The 17,569-nt window shown below is 34.1% G+C and overlaps 1 protein-coding gene across 1 annotated transcript; it reads left to right on the forward strand.

Annotated features, from left to right (window-relative positions):
- Nucleotides 1-444: 444 nt before the first annotated feature.
- Nucleotides 445-12,890, forward strand: LOC306849997 (uncharacterized protein C14orf132-like; the record flags this gene model as incomplete). Its single annotated transcript, XM_079385402.1, has 2 exons — nt 445-471; nt 12,654-12,890. The coding sequence occupies 2 exons, from the start codon at nt 445-447 to the stop codon at nt 12,888-12,890; spliced, it is 264 nt and encodes an 87-aa protein (XP_079241528.1).
- Between the last annotated feature and the right edge of the window lie 4,679 nt (nt 12,891-17,569).

Below are 17,569 nucleotides of genomic sequence, written 5' to 3' on the forward strand. Positions count from 1 at the left end.
ATAATGAGAATTTGGGGCGTAAATGTGGGGGGAAAAACATAAAAAATATCAACATGAAAATAAAAAATATCAACATGCAAATAAAATAAAATAAGATTAATTTTAAGAACAGTTTATTTTTCTTTTGATCCTGAAGACCGGTACATATTCTTGACACATTTAACAGCAACAGAAATCATTCAGGCATTATAAGTGTGATCATGCATGAATCGACATGACACAGCGAGAGAGAGAGAGAGAGAGAGAGAGAGAGAGAGAGAGAGAGTCTCTCACAGCTACAACACTGTGTTCTGCTCTCTCCATCTCCACTCGTTCATGATCTCTGTGTTTAATGATGGATCTGTAAGGATGAACTCGGAGGATGTTTGGAGACGTTTCTGCTGTGAAAATCCTGTGAGGAACTGAAGAATCATTTCGTCCAGGAATTAAACACACGTGATCATCATGGATCTTTCATTCATGGCTGCGCAGGTATGAGATGTTTGGCATTATGCATTAAAGATACGTGTTTTACGTGACCATCAACCTGTTCACTTTAAAGCGGTGCAACATGTGAGTTTAGAGCTCAAGATCCTCATCCATCCACTGACGTGATTTCACTTCTTCTGACAGCTTCTTCATGCCTTTCTGTACAATTTAACCAGTACCAGAGAGACTGGCTTAGTTTACTGGCTTACATTTTTGATATTTAATATTGATATTTATGTATATTTATTTATTATTTATATTTACTGGATTTATTCTGGCTAACAAAGTCTCACATGTCTCCTCTCGAGTTTCAGGAGAGAGATCATGTCCCAAACTGTGCTCAGACTAGCCAAGATACCAAAGCCAGTGACCAAAAGTTCTCAAACAGTTCTGTGATCTGAACTGCTCCTCATTCATTTTATACCTATATATTCTTACTATGACAACTATTAATAAATTTGGGTCCGTTTTTAAAGAAATTTCCATTTAATTTCCATTTAAATGTTAAAATGTTTTTAAAAACGTATGTAAAAATTAAAAATATTTTAAAAATTTTCGTAAAATTAAAAAATGCTATATGATATAATGATTAAAAATTCGTTATATTGATATAATGAAAACTAAAATAGATAAGTTAATTAATATTAATATAAATTCATTATAAATTAAATACATTAAACATGATATAACATGAAGATACGTTAAAATTATTATTATTTTATTTTTTATTTATTTATTTGCATTACAATGACAAAAAGCAAAATGCCAAAAATCTATAAAATATATAATATTATGAACATTATAAATTATAAAATAAAACTATGCATATAAAATAAATATATTTATATATTATATATTAAATAAATATATAATTTATATATATTTTTTTATCATATATATATTAAATATATTTATTTTATGGGTCAGAGTATGTCACAGTCTTCAAGTTTCCTCAATGATTTTTTTTTCTATTGTAAGAACAAATCATTTTTCTTTTAACAGATATTTCAATTACTTCAATCTTTGAACTCACTCTGCAAAGACCATTTATGTCTTATTTGAAAGTGATTTTTTAACATCCATCACAGAGAAGAAAGAACGTGTAAACAAATGAACACTCCTTATTTAGGTACATCACATATCAATGAAGAAGAAAAATTGTTGTTTTTTAGACTCTTGGGCATTTTGACTAAAAGAGAGATGTGTTTTATCAAGACCAGGCTGATTGTGTATCATGTAATTGTTGAAATGCACGTTAGAAGCAGTCGAACAATTGCACCTATTTATCTTTCGATGACTTTTCGATTGCAAATGAACGCGACACACTCCATTAACCTACTGCAAGAAATAAATGATGAATCGAACATTGTGAAAAACACTATTGTTCACAAACTCCATATCAGGCTTAGAATAAATGCATCTGCCATCAGCACACCAGCTCCAACATGAGCGGACAGCAGGTGCTGAATAATCAGAAGTGTCCCACATCATCGCTCAGAGAATGTCTCGCGGCGGCGACGGCTCACGTTTCAAACAGCAGGAATGAATCTTCTAGAGCAAAAGTGTCAGACGGGCCCCCGGCGGCATCAGAGCGGCTCCAGTGACCCTCCAGAGTCACTTTCCTCTGTGCTTCTTCACTGCTGCGAGCGCTCGACACAGACACACACAGCACAGTCACGAGTTCACACTTTACTCACCACAAATCCAGAAAGTGCATGCTGAATAATAACATGTGGGTATAAACGCATATAGAAATTACTATTGTGGCGCAAAAATGCTGCAAAAAATATTTTTTGACATTGTAAAATAGATTATTGAAGTATGTTTTACAAGAAAATACCATTTTAGTATTTTGATTACAAAATGTCACATTTATTTCAATATATTAATCACCATTTCTTTATAATTTATGAAATTTACTAGCAATTTCTGAGTGAAAACTGTTTCAAAGTAAATTCTACACCATTTTTTTTCAGTGATCTAGTTATTTTAGTATTATTTGTTCACTTTTATTGGTATAATATTTTGAATAGCTTTTATTTTTATATTTATCAAGTTTAATTTTAATTTGTCATATTTATTCTCTTTTTTCAGATTTAATTATTTTTAGGTAGTAATTTTAGTGCTTATTTTATTTAGTTGCCAATACAACATTTTTCATTTAATGTTAAGTTTAGTTTTCATTTACTTTTCAATTTTTCATTAATACTTATTTATTTTATGTTAAGATTTAATTTTCATTTTAAGTAAACCTTTTAGTAATGTTACATGATTTTACCATTTTTATCAATAATTAAAAAATACTAATGTTTAATTTATTGTATACTATTGTATTAATTACAATCATTTTTAATTTAAGTATTCACGTCACTTTCACTCACTTTATTGTACTTCAGTTTTAATTTAGATTTTATTTATAGTTTATTTATTTCCAGTTAGTAATTTTAGTGCTTCATTTCTAATTTTCATTCAAAGTTTTTCATTTAATATTTTATTTTAGCTTTATTTCAATGAACAAAAATGTTTTGGTTTAATTTTATTAAACAATAATAACCCTAGTGAAGATGTGTTTAGTGTTTGTCATAAAACAGACAGTGGCCTATAACTATCTGGACACTTATAAATGATATTCATATTCAATCTGTTGTACTTTTAGCATTTTTAACTACCAAACTTATTTTTCTCAAATGTTTTGATTGCAAGGTGTGTTTGTGCATCTTTCTCTTCAGCTAATGACTTTTTTATATTTGTGACTCTGAACCACAAAAGCAGTAATTTTTTTAAATTGAGAACTGAATATATTCAGTTTTGATATATTGATGTATGGTTTGTTATGATAGGACAATATTTGGCCGAGATACAACTATTTGAAAATCTGGAAAAAATTCTATATATCGAGAAAATCACCTTTAAAGTTGTCCAAATGAAGTTCTTAGCAATGCATATTACTAATCAAAAATGAAGTTTTGATATACGGTAGGAAATTTACAAAATATCTTCATGGAACATGATCTTTACTTAATATCCTAATGATTTTTTTTTTTTTTTAAATTGATAATTTTGACCCATACAATGTATTGTTGGCTATTTCTACAAATATACCCCAGCGACTTATGACTGGGTTTGTGTCTAATTTTTCGGACATTTTGTATCTAATGCATTGACATTCACACATTTTGAATGCATTTTGGGGTCACTGTATAGGGGTCATCATGTACTGTAAACTCTGATGCGTTTCATGCTGTCAACATTATTTATGACCTGCTCATGAATCCAGTGCTTGAAAAATGAGAACGGAGCACTAGGAGAGCAGGAATCGCTGACATTAGTCATTTATGAATTGTATATCAGTGGTGTGTTGTTTGGAGACACTGTAACTCTTGTTCTACTGACGCTTCAGACACATGTTCTGCTCCTGTGGAGCTTCTATTTGAAGTGAGCTTCCTCAGCGCTACAAGAAACCCTTTGCTATGCATGACACACTGAGTTAAGTTTGGAGATTGATGCCTTAAAACTAGGGGTGTAACGGATAAGTATTTTAGGGTATAAAGCTCGGGTCTTTGGCTGTAGGGAATAATGTCACTGACAGTCGTCTAACCGTCCCATGGCAAACTCCCTTAGCCCGGTAGAGTTGGTACTTAGTGCTCGCCTTTTGTGCTTGGCTTGCACTCCCCTCAGCATGGTAGTGTGGATATTCCGTTCCCCATAGCGACCTCTAGAGGACGCAGTTTGAAGTTCCCTCGAAAGGGAACATCTCAGGCTATGTTTGTAACCATGGCTATAACGAGACACTGCCTCCTCTAGGCTCGGTGCAATGCATATGCAATATGAAGAATATCAAAAACTGTAGCTAGTCAGATATCAGCACAATATAACACACTCTGCAAAATATAGTCTATCGTTATCGAAAAAATCACAAATATTGAGATATCATTTTTTTTTTCAATATTGCACACCCCTAGAGCATATTGGGATTTCTGATTTTTTTTATTTCAGACTTTGGTATCTTGAGCAAATCTGAGCACAATTTAAAACATTAGTGAGATCTCCACTAAAACCCACACATCTCTGAGAAGCATCTAATTTGCGATGTTTCATTCCTGTGGAGTCACTGTATTGTAATCTCCCCGCAGTAATATTTGTATGGAAAGCTTTAGATTGCTCTGTGATTGAACGGTCAATCACCTGCTGCACGAGCATCCATGAGACGGCCCGTAACACAAACTGAAGGAAATCGAGTTATTGTAAGGACAGCGAGATATAGAATTATTATTCTAATCATCTTCTGATTGGTACATCTGTGGACTGAACTGAATCTGCAAGAGCTCTACTGAGACACAGCTGACTCAAAGTGAAGGACAAACATCTGATTCACGGCAGAGCTGAAGCTGAAGCATCACGTCACACACATGAATACTGAAGAGAACGTTCATGTTTAGAAGCTCCACAGGCTCTTCTTTGTTCCATTGCTGTTGATTGCAGATTATAGTGTTGCAATCTTGCCTTTTTACACTTTAATTTGGCCAGATGTGAATTATTTTCATCTACATGCCATAAAGACACTTCACAGTCCAATCAAGTCCCCATTCTACACTTTTACTTTTTCAATAATCTGTTTCTCAATTAATATTCTTTTTTTTTTTTTTTTTAATGGAAGCTTATTTCCGCTACAGAAAAAAAAAAAAAAAAAAAAACTAATTGCCTTTTTATCTTGCAATTTTGACCTTTTTTTTCTTGCAATTCTGATCATGATTCACAACTCATCATTGCAAGATAGAAACTCAGAATTCTGTGACGTGAATTTGTATTCCTTGTTTCTGCCAAGGAATAAAAAAATATAACATATCTTTTTATCTCACTGACTTTTCTCCTCATAATTGCAAGTTTGCAGTTCTGACAGTTTCTCTCATAATTGAGATTAAATATAGCCGGAATCTTCAGATATAGACTAAGAATTGCAAAAAAAAGTCAGAATTGTGAGAATCGTGACACGTTTGTCAAGGAATAAAAAACAAGAGAGCTATATCTGACTCTTTATCTAACAATTCTGACTTCTTCCTTGCAATCGTGAGTTTATATGGTGCAATTACAAAGATTTATTTATTTTTTTATCAGAATTACACTTTGCAATTCTGAGTGTATATTTTTTTGATCCAATGAAACAGTTTGAGCCAAAGAGTGTTGCATTAACACTCATAATATTATGCAAAAGGTTTTCTAAATGTGACCGAAATGTATTTAAAGTATCCTTCCTTTTCACTGATGATGAACAGGAAATAAAAAACAGAAGCAATGTTATCAAAATGCATCTGCATGAAGCTCTAAAACTGAAATTATTCCCTGGAAATGCTCCCGATGCTTCACAGACATGCAACGGTGCCCTCCGTCTGACTGAGCTAATGTGCATTCATGAAAATATCACTTTTAGCCCCAAACCTCGTTTCTTCTTCTTGTGGAAGTCGGTCATGTTGTTGCTGGAGGTCTGTTTCCATCTCTTCCTCTAGTGTCCTGTCACAAACATCATAACGCCTCACTGGAGATCCTGCCGTTGATCAAGTGAAGTTGAAAACTACACCGCCTGCAAACGAAATAAGGGGATAATTGTTAAAGATGGCTTGTCAATCACAGATTATGAAAAACATGACCCAAATGTGAGCATGAGCAGACATACAATTAGCTATATTCTATTTAAGGTCAATAATATTTTTTTTTTTTTTTTTTTTTTTTGTCAATTTTCCCTGAAGAGAAAGACTGTACAATTACAATGCATAAAGTTGTCAACTTTTAACCTCAACCTTTTTCCAACTTGACCTCAGGAACAGACTAAACAACACACAGCCATTTCTTCAGAATATTTTGATTGTGTTTTTATTTTTGTATTTTATATTTTCATTTTTAGTAATTTAGCATTTTTTGTCATTTACATTAGTTATTGTCTTTTTTACATTTTTAATATGTCCATATAGTTTTTATGAAGTATTTCAGTTTTATTTTTTAAATATATTTAATTTTATTTGTTCACATTTATTTTACTGTACATCAAGTAACAAAAGCTTATACTTATTAACATTATTTTTATAAATGTAAGCAAATTTACACCCGAGTTCTCATTACTGTAATTTAAATCTTGACATTTTTAAATTGTAACATTTATATTGATTGTATTTATCAGCATTTAGTTTATGCTAAGTTTAACTTTTATTTGTTTATTTATTTTAAACAAAATTTTCTTTTAAAACAATTGTCCAAAATGAGTCAATAGTTGTCATCCATAAGAGTATAGAGCTATAAAATGCATTTGGAGAGCAAATAGTTTGATAAGGAATATTTAAAATCTCTAACTTTTTATTACAGACTTTGGTATTGTGGCAAATCTGAGCAGAGTTTGAGACATAAATTAGATTTTTTTTCATAAATGTCAGATTACTGGGGTGTTTTTCTCAGGAGAAACATCTGAGAAGCATCTAAATTAGTACATAGCACATCTGTACATACAGTATATTGTCTTTTTGTCTATTGTGCATTGTTTTCACATATTTATTTTTAATCACTTTATTGTTATTTGTGTATCGTTACTTGTCATCCTGTCTGTGTACTGGAAGCTTCTGTCACCAAGACAAATTCCTTTTTTTTCTTCTATGGATTCACAGTACTCTTTTCTATGGAAAGAATTCATCTGTTCTTACATGAAAATTATAGTATCTTTCAGCATATTATTACATGATGTATGCTGTTTACATATAAAGCACTGTGCATGAAATAATGTGCAGTATGCATTAAGCAGTATGGTAGTATTTCATCCAAACACAGCTCGGTGTTATACGCTCCAAACATGTTCTGTGTAGATCTTGCTGCCCCAAAAGACCCTGCTTCCCCTGAAACAAACCCTCAGTCATATCTGAGCACGACTCTGGGAATTAGGTTTAGTGTGTGTGTTCACTAATAGCCCTGCAGGAGAACAGGACACCTGCTCAGGGCTTCCCAGCACATCAGCGGCTGTCCGTTTGGAGAACTTCTTTATGCCACAGGCTCATGTTCTTCTGGAACCAAAGCGGCTTTTATAAATTCACAGCAGCATATTGAGATTACAGCTTTAAACTCATATAGTCTGTGATGTAGTATTTGTTATGTAGCTTCTTTCCGCCATGGGATTAAAAAAAAATAAATTAAAAAGGTTTTTTCTCACAATTAATTTTTTGTAGTAATTAACTTGCAATTCTTAAAAAGTCAGATTTGTGGCATATAAACTCACAACTGCAAGAAAAAATGTTTGAATTGTGAGATATAAACTCAGAAATGCGAGGGGGAAAAAAGGTCAAAACTGTGAGACAAACTCAGAATTCTGACTTTTATCCAAACTTGTTTTTTTTTTTTGTAAATCGTGAGTTATAAAGTCAGAATTGTGAAAAACAAAACAAAAAAAAAGCAATTACTTTTTATATTCTGTGGCAGAAACAAAAAATATAAATTTGCAAAATGTAAACTTAATGGTGGGTAAAACATTCAAAAAATATAGAATCAGAAGTGTGAGATATAAACTCACAACTGTCATTAAAAAAAAAGACAGAATTGTGAGATAAAAAGTCTCAATAAGTAGAACTTTAACATTTCAGAAAAATTATAAAATTAAAACAAAACATTTCAGAACAAAGTCAGAACTGTGAGATATACAGTCTTTTTATTTTTTTATTTTGAGGAGGAAACCAAAAAAAAAACAGATTTGCAATTAAGCTGAGAATTAAAGAGGAAAAATAGTCAGAATTGCAAGACGTAAACTTAATTTATCAGTACAAACAATCAGATATTACAATGGTGCACCATCTGAATCACTCTTAAACACTTTGATATTTTACTACGCTCGGTCATTAAATGTGCTTTCACTGTCTAAATGCTTTGTATTTCCCACTTGACTGATTCAGTATCAGGTCAATTCTATCAGAAAAGCTCGTTAGCATGAATGGAGTGTGGATTTAATTCACATTAAGAGCTGAAAATGCATTTTTCATGCGGCTGTAATGAAGCTTTTGTTAAACGTCTCTTCACGCACAAGTGGAATTTATTTTCCAGCTTCAAAGGCTTAAATATTGAAATGACATTATAAAACTCTGAGTGGGTGTGTAAGTTTTAATGTTGAGTTTTTCCACATCTAATGAGTTCAGACTGTTCCCGACAATTGTGCATAAATAAAATATTGTTTCTTTTATTAATAATGCATGCTTAAAAAGAAAACACATTGGTTTGTAATTTTGCTTGCTATTATATGTCAGAACACTAGTTTCATTATCATTCATTTTTTCAAGTCATTGCTATTTTAGTATCACTGATATACTTTTATAATTATACTGTTAATATTATAACTTCATTTTGTTTTTATATTTTCAGTTATTAATATGAATTAATTATATTAATGACTATATAGTTTTTTTAGTACTTCAACTTAAACTAAACAAAAATGAGAAATTTTACCTTGACAACTAACTGAAATAAGTTGAATTATTGTATTGCAAATCATTTCTCACTGATGTACAGTTCACTTTCTCTTTGCACTTTGACTGTGTTTGTTTGTCTTTCACACAACAGGAAATGGAATAGGGAAATAGGAAAGAGGAACAGGAACAGGAAATAGGAATTGATATGAAGTTTGTACTACAGTGAGTCAGCAGCATGAGCTGTCCAGAGGTCACTGTTATATATCAAAAACAGTGGTGATCAAATGAATGCATTGAACTTTAACAATTTAAGTGATCTTTTAAAATTATATCAAAATGAAATTGGGAAATTCCTTCCATTTTTTGGCAAATAAACTTTACATTTAAATCTTTATTTATTCAATCATTAATTGGCACCATACTAATAAACTGTCATGAAGAAAAAAAAAATAAAACTAAGTAAAAACACAAACAATAAATGCACAGCAGAGTCAGTTTGCATCTGGATGTAACTGGCAATCTGTAGTTTTTCCAGCTCACACAGAACAACAGAGAATCTGTTACAGCCAGATGATCTGAGCTCAGTGTTAAAATGTTTTAATGTTGTTTGAGGATGTAGTCTCTGAAATGTATGCCCATGTAAACGCCACCACCTATTATCCTATCCTCAGGATTTATTTCATCCAGCACTCCACAACCCTTATTAGTCATGCATTTATCGATTGTGTGGTAGAATCAATACATTACAGGGCTGTAAAAGCAGTAAGGTGAAAGGTTCATATCCGCTGTAATGTGTAAACACAGAGGTCTTGAAGAGCCTCATCATTAGCTTGAGACAAACGAGCAGAGTTAGTGTATCAGGGTCATAACAGTTCACTAAAACTAAAAAAAATAAAAAAAATAAACATTTTTATTACATGAACTAACAAAAACAAAAACAAAAACTTCAAAAAAAATTGTTTTACTAATTTCTTGTTCTCATTTTACCTTTATGTAATTTTTAACATTTAACATTTTCTCTTCTATATACCCGCCAGCCAGATCAGCCTTTTTTTTCTACGAGCCCCATGAGCGCAGCTGCCGCTCTGCTGGACCGGCTTTATTTGTGTCTGTACAAAACACTGGAGCTTACAAAGCTCATCGATGCCTTCCTCATCCACCTCCTCGGAGGAAGACAGGCGGGGCGTCGCGCCCTCTCTCTGGGGGAAGAGAACCGCTTCCAAGCACAGAGAGCGCGCGCTGGATCTGGCGGATACGGGAGGAGATAGGGACATGCCCGTCTGACTCTCGCCAGCCAGATCAGCCTGCGAGCCCCACGAGTGTAGCAGCCGCTCTGCCTCGGCAGCAGCGGGGCCAGCACCGCGTGGGAGGCTCGCTAAGGCTCCCTTCTCGAAGAGAGCCTTCCGGGTGCGGAGTGTGCGCAGCGAGAGCCGCTCACAGTGCAGGCAATCGGCTCCCTCGAGAGCTGATGCCGCATGCTCCGCACCCAAACAGACCACGCACAGGTTGTGTGTGTCCCCACTCGTGATGTAACGAGGGCAGGGACTAACACACAACCTGAAACGCGATCTGGGATCGCCCCTAGTCTTTGCCTTAGCTTAGGCATGTTTCTGAGACAGACAACACCAAATAAGACTCACAAGACAAAGAATCAGACTGACAACACACAGAGCGCTTGCTGAATGACAAAAAGCTGATGCCGGCTCCGCCGCACGTGCTTATATACCTGGTCGTGACGTCACCCCGCCCGTGACGCCTCGCCCATTCATTAGACTGGTTGTATACAATATTCAGAGTGCCGGTTACGCTGATGGCGTTCCCATAGCGTCTTCGGACGTAGCTCGAAGTTCCTGGAAGGGAATCTAAAATAAAACTGAACAAAATGAAAAAAGCAAATCGATATAATGACTAAAACTAAGAACATTTCAAATTCAATCTGTTATTAAAATGTATAATAGTATCTCATCTCAATGATCAAAATACTAAAATAACACTGTATTTCTTGACAATACTACACTGCTAAAGTTTGATCTTTCAAAATAATTGTATTAAAGTGGCTTCACTTAGTACTGAAAATGCAAAGCTTAAAAACACACTTACAAAAGTTATAAAGGAAATATTATTACTGTTCAAAAATGTATTTAAATATTCCTGCTTATAATCAGATTGTGTAGTTACAGTAATCTACCATCCAAACCTTTTCTGAGGAAAGGCTTTCTGTGTTATTTTAAAAGATCACACTTCCTTTGACTCATACTGTATGTACAGCAGACGTGAGACGAGGTTCTTTATCGCTCCAGTGACCGGCGCTGTTGGGCTTTGATTGTCTCACTCAATAAATCCCCATCACGTCCCACTTTCTAAATATTTATAGCACATTAATGAAGCCTGAGTTCCCTGAGAAACATGCCCGAGGCCACAAACATGCTCTCGTGTGCAACAGCTGTCATGAGTTTTCCTTTAACTGTACCACTCAAAACAGACAAGAAGAAATATTCTCTGACGGAACAACAGCATTCTACTCTGCTTCAGTTTGATACTTTTTCTTCTCCGCGTCTGCGGCAGGATTTGGTCAGGCTGTATACAGATATTCCTCACATGCAACTCATAAAATAAAATTGCAAACCCAATGATGTTACTTGTGGTATTTGCTAAGTAGCAAAGTATTACTACTACCATTACTCAGTTAGGGTTAGTGATGTGACCAAAAAAAACTCTACAAAAGAGGTGAAAAATCCTACAGACTACACTAAAAAAATGCTGGGTTAATCATGTTGGGTCATTTTACTGGGTTATTTTTTAGTATTTTTTACCCAGGTGCTGGGTAGTTTTTTTTATCACATATATTGTCTGTTGTAGGTCTCTTTGTTTGGCTTAGGTTTGGACGGATATAATCCATTTCTTAGTGTTATGATGCTACAATGTTGACAAATAATAGGAATCTACAGTACCTAGTTTACAAAGAATCTGATCTACAAAAACCGTTGTTTTATTTGTCTGTAGAATCAGACTCAGAATGAGCTTTATTGGCCAAGTATGTTTGATATCTGCCTGATATCTTGACTCACGGTAATTGTGCTCTGCCCCTTTGTTCTGACGCCTGATCTGACTGATGTTTGTGTTTGGACCCTTAGCCTGCCTTATCACCATTGTCTTTAATGTTGCCCCTGTGTTTGACGAATGATCTACCTGATCTCTGGTTTGACCTTCTGCCTGTTTTGCCGACCTCTGTTTAAAGCCTTCACCTCTAATAAACTTCCGCTTATGGATTCTAACCAAACTCCAGCGTCATTGTTATAGTATTCACCCAAATAAATTCAATTTCTCTTATATTTTTGTCTATGGGAGTTCTTTCCTGCCAATTGTAAGCCCAGCAATATAATTTTGAAACAATAGTTGACTTAAATAAAACAACCCAGCATGTTGAGTAAAAACATTTAACTCAACCAGCTAGGTCAAAATAACCCAGCATGTGTTCTGTCCAATATTTAGCCAGTGCTGGGTTGCCAAATAACTAGTGCTGTCAAATGATTAATCGCATCCAAAATAAAAGTTTTTGTTAACATAATATATGTGTGTGTACTGTGTATATTTATTATGTATATATAAATACACACGCATGCATGTATATATTTCAGAGAAGATTTTTTTAGAGTGTAGGGAACACAATATCAACCCCCCTCACAAAGGTTTAAAAATCCTGTTGAAACTCCTGTGCATCATAACCAGTGACCTGCTGAACTCTGTGTGTTTCAGCTTCCGATGATGAGCGGCGCGTTCATGGACGCATCTCCGCTGGACGACTGCAGCACAGAGCACTCGCTCTTTAACTCCTCGGCCAGCGTGAACGCTGCACCTCCTGCATCTTCAGCACCTGTCCAGCAGGAGGAGCCGCAGTGCGTGTCCAGCGACGCCGTCTGGCTCTGGATCGCCATCATCGCCACCATCGGAAACATCGTGGTGGTCGGAGTCGTCTATGCTTTTACTTTCTGAGGATGGAACAGCTATGTAAGACTCTCAGTGGAGATAAAACTGTTATTTAGTTGTTTCTCTTCACCATCCGGACACGTGCAGCTCCACACACAACTGAGTCGTGAACATATGAGAAGATCCAATTCACTGAAAGAACTGGACGTCCCTGAACATCTCCAGAGACAGCAGACGCAGTTCTGAGAAGTGCTAGTCAAGTGCAGAGAGCATCGTTTTAAAAATAAAAGCATAAAAAGTGTGGTACTTCAAATAAAATAAATGTTAACTGAAATAAAATAAAAAAAAATATTTTTTGTATTTCAGCTAATTTCCAAGGAATCAGTTCTCATTTAACCTGATGTACTACAATTACTAAAGCTGAATTAAAAATTAATAAAAAAAACTATATAAACATATAAAAGAAAAATATTGACTTTATTTTAAATATTTTCCTTTTTTTTATTTAAAATTAATATTTTAGTAATGTTTTTGCTATGTGTTTCTGGCATTTTATATTTTTGTTATTTATTTATTTATTCATCCATTCATTTTTATACATATGTCTTTGTAGTTTTTAATTATCTTAGTACGTGATGTTAAACTAAACAATATATCAAATTGTTTCAATTATGAAACAATAATACATAAAATAAAATATTTGATTTAAAATATATAATAATAAAATAAAATAATAAATGCAATTTTTAAAAAAATAATTACTGGAGTTACTGTTATTTTGTTTTAAGTAATGCTGTTTTTTATGGTTTTACTTTTAGATAACAATAATAACCCTGACTTCAGTCCAGTGATTTCAGTGCCAGTTTCACTCCACACTTGTTTTCTACATCTGATCAAATTTATCTCCCATCTGACATAAATGCATCTAAACAATGATCCGGCTTTGATCATCTCTGGTCTATTAGCAGCTGTTGTCATGGTGATTCATCCTCTCTAATTAAGGACACTAAAAGACTCTTAGGAATATGCTCTTTGTTCAGTTTGAATAAGTTGAATAAGTTCATCCTATATAGCGAAAAACACTGATTTATTCTAGATTTATGATGGATTATGTTCAGACAGGCATACAGACTACTGTAACACAATAACACTTACGGTAAAACTGTAAGACACAATATGCATGAAACTCCGCCATTATATTTTTCTCTTACAGGGTTTTTGTGCTGTTATTTGTTTATTTGTAAAGCCTGTCTGACGTTATTCATGGCCTTTTTTCTTAAGCTCTCAACAAATATGACTGGATCATAAAAAGTGTAGAAAGTTAAAGCTCAGTTTGTGTATAGTATATTTGAGAGAACAGTCTTTATTTTTTCAAAACCACAGTTGAATGAATCTGTTTCTGTAGCTGAACAACTATTAAAAGTTTAACAACCAGCATCCTTCAGTTTCCCTGTCGCCTAATTCTCATCTCACAGATGATTACGGCTGTAACAGCAGTGTCTGATGGAGTCAGTGATGAATTCAGACCTCAGCTGGATGAAATATTAACCTGATATCCTCATAATAAGCCCATATGGTGATGTTTTCTTATTCAACAAGCTCTATTTATACACAGTATTGTCAGCTCAATCAATCTAAAACTAATCAGAAGCTCTCAGGTTCCTCAGATATCACTTTCCATATGCATTATAGATCAACATAATTTGTAAACCTCCCAGAATGCATCAGTGCTGACAGTTCTACATGTTAAAAGGAGTAGTTCCCCCCAAAAAATAATATTTGCTGAAAATGTACCCCCACTCAGGCCATGCAAGATGTAGATGAGTTTGTTTCTTCATCAGATTTGGAGAAATGTAGCACTGCATCAGTGTCTGGATGCTCTGCAGTGAATGGGTGCCGTCAGAATGAGAGTCACAAAACATCACAATAATCCACACCTCTCCAGTCCATCAGTTAACATCTGGAGAAGACAAAAGACATGAGACATTTTTTTTAACTCTAAACCACTGCTTCTGGACAAAATACAAGTTCATAATCCATAATAACAAAAATAATTCCCATGAATATTATTAAAAGATAAAGATGTAAACCTCAAACACCTACAAAAACAGTCAAACATAATCAGCTCATTAGAGGAATGAACTCAAACAACACAAGAAGCGAGAGAAAAAAATGTGTCTAAAAATAGAAAAATAACTGTTGAACTGAATACGTAATGTCAGAAACTGTGAAGATGTCTTTTATAATCATCTTCAAGCAAAAAAAAAAAAAGAGTTAGGCTTCCTTACAAGGGCAGACATATATAAATAAATAAATAAACAAACAAACCACTTCCCATACATTTAAAGAATTTAAATAAATAAACAATAAATAATAATAAAATCATGACACATGCCTTTAAATTTAAATAAAATTAATTAACCTACATTTAAATAAGACAATAATAAATAATAATAACTATCATTATTATTATAAATACAAAAGTATTCAAAATAATTATACATTTCTAATGAAGATGTTACAGATTTAACATTGTACTGTATGAGCTGTGTGAGCCAGCAGGGGGCGCTGATGCTTAAAGAATTCACTTTAACCAACATAACCTGAAGTCTATCGTATAATATTGATTGGTAATGACAATAATAATAACTATGATTGACAATGAAAATGGTAAATGATGATAATAACTACTGCAAACAAATCCTGAATTAAGGTTCTTCTAATAACAGTGATGACACACCTAATAATCCCTATACACTTGATTAGCTCTATCACTCTCTCTCCTCTCCACCTGTAGCTGGTGTGTGGTGAGCGCACTGGCGCCGTTGTCCTGTGGCTGCCGTCGCATCATCCAAGTGGATGCTGCACACTGGTGGTGGTTGAGGAGAGACCCCCCACATGATTGTAAAGCGCTTTGGGTGTACAGCAATACACAATAAAGCGCTATATAAATGCATCATTCATTCATTCATTCATTCATGACGATTTACTGAATGAACGGAAAAAACTTCAAGGAATAGTTCATCCAGTAATAAAACAGCCATTAGTTATAAATATCTACAATGACATTATTTGTAATGAAACATAATGATGGCATATAAAGACAAAAACAACATAAAAGGAGTATAACAGTAGTTCATAAGAGTCATATGATGCTTCACTCTCAAAAAAAAAAAAAAAATACAAAACTGAGGCCTTTCAAAGGGTACTAATAGGTACTGCACAGTACTTCACTGTGAGTCTTGTAGTTTTATCGAGAGTGTTCGTGTGAGTAGATGATTCTTTAAAGATTGCGATGTGAATGACATCAGGGAGAATAAATAATGACAGTGTCTTCATTTTTGGGTGAACTGTTCCTTGCGTAAATCGTGAGCTGAAGTTTTCCATCATGTCACAGGAGAGCTTGTTTTTCTTCACTTATATAACGTGATGAGTGTGTCTGTAAACTGACGTGACACGACCATATGCAGCTTCCTAAATCAGCAGAGAACAGCCATTACAACATCTGAACCGCTCACAGACACTCAAAAGAGATTCACTAATGAAGATGGTGCTTCAGAGATCACAACACAACTGCCATACGGCTCCACAACAACCAAAAACATGCTGTCTGAAATAAATAAATAACCTCTTCCTGAGAAAACTAGGAAGCATGGCACAAAATATTTATATTAATTATTATAATGCAGCATATTTTTTTGACTGGGTTGATCTGGGGGGTTTTAATGTAGTAATGTATATAGTTTTTTAAGTGTGGTTGTACCTTTACCATGTCCAAAAATAAAATAGATAAAAACACAATCAACATAAATCTACACTTGATCCTCCAACACTTGCATTCTCTATTTTATGTACTTGTTTTCTTTTTATTTATTAAAGCGGTCATATGACACAATTTGTAATGTTTTCCTTTCTCTTTGGAGTGTTTGTGTGTAGATAAGGTCTGTTAAAGTTGCAAAGATTAAAGTCTCAAACCCAAAGAGATATTCTTTCTATAAGTTAAGACTGAACCATGCCTTCCTAAAACAGCTCATTTAAACACGCCCCCACACATCTACATCACTGTGTGGAAAGATTTGCATAACAACACCCAAATGTTTACACAAAGAAAGAAGGCATAACTTTTATTCTTGCTGTAGTATTGTTGTCGTGGAGACGCTGTTTGTTTCCAAATATGGTAAGGGGCGTAACATTTCCGTCATACGCTTGAGGTATTCAGCCAATCACAACACACTGGATAGCTGGTCAATCAGCTTGCTTTTCAGAAGAAGAGCTTTGTAAAAATCGACGCGTTTGAGAAATGCGGGGCAGAGAGGAGGAACAATAAAGTATGGTATGTGGAAAATAATGTGATTTTTTTTTTACTCAAAAATACACAAAATAATGTTATTTTTAGCATCGTCATATGACCCCTTTAACAAAACCTTAACCCTATAAGACTAGCATGCTCCATTCTATTTCTATTCTGTCTTGTGTTATTTTTTAAATTATATCAAATGTAATAACTTTACCCTCTAACCCTAGCTCCCTCTATTTTATTTCTATTCTATCTACTTTTCATTCTTATTATTTATGATTATTAAAAATGTCACTTTGGATAAAAGCATCTGCTAAATGATTAAACATAAAAACTATTTGAAATACCATGGTAGGATGTAAAAAACATAAACCAAACATGGTATTACAATTCTTTCATCCAGTGAGTGAGTGAATGAATGAATGAATGAATGGACTTGTTCTGAGCA

This window comes from Barbus barbus (assembly GCF_936440315.1).
Source record: "Barbus barbus genome assembly, chromosome: 30".
Lineage (NCBI taxonomy): Eukaryota > Metazoa > Chordata > Actinopteri > Cypriniformes > Cyprinidae > Barbus > Barbus barbus.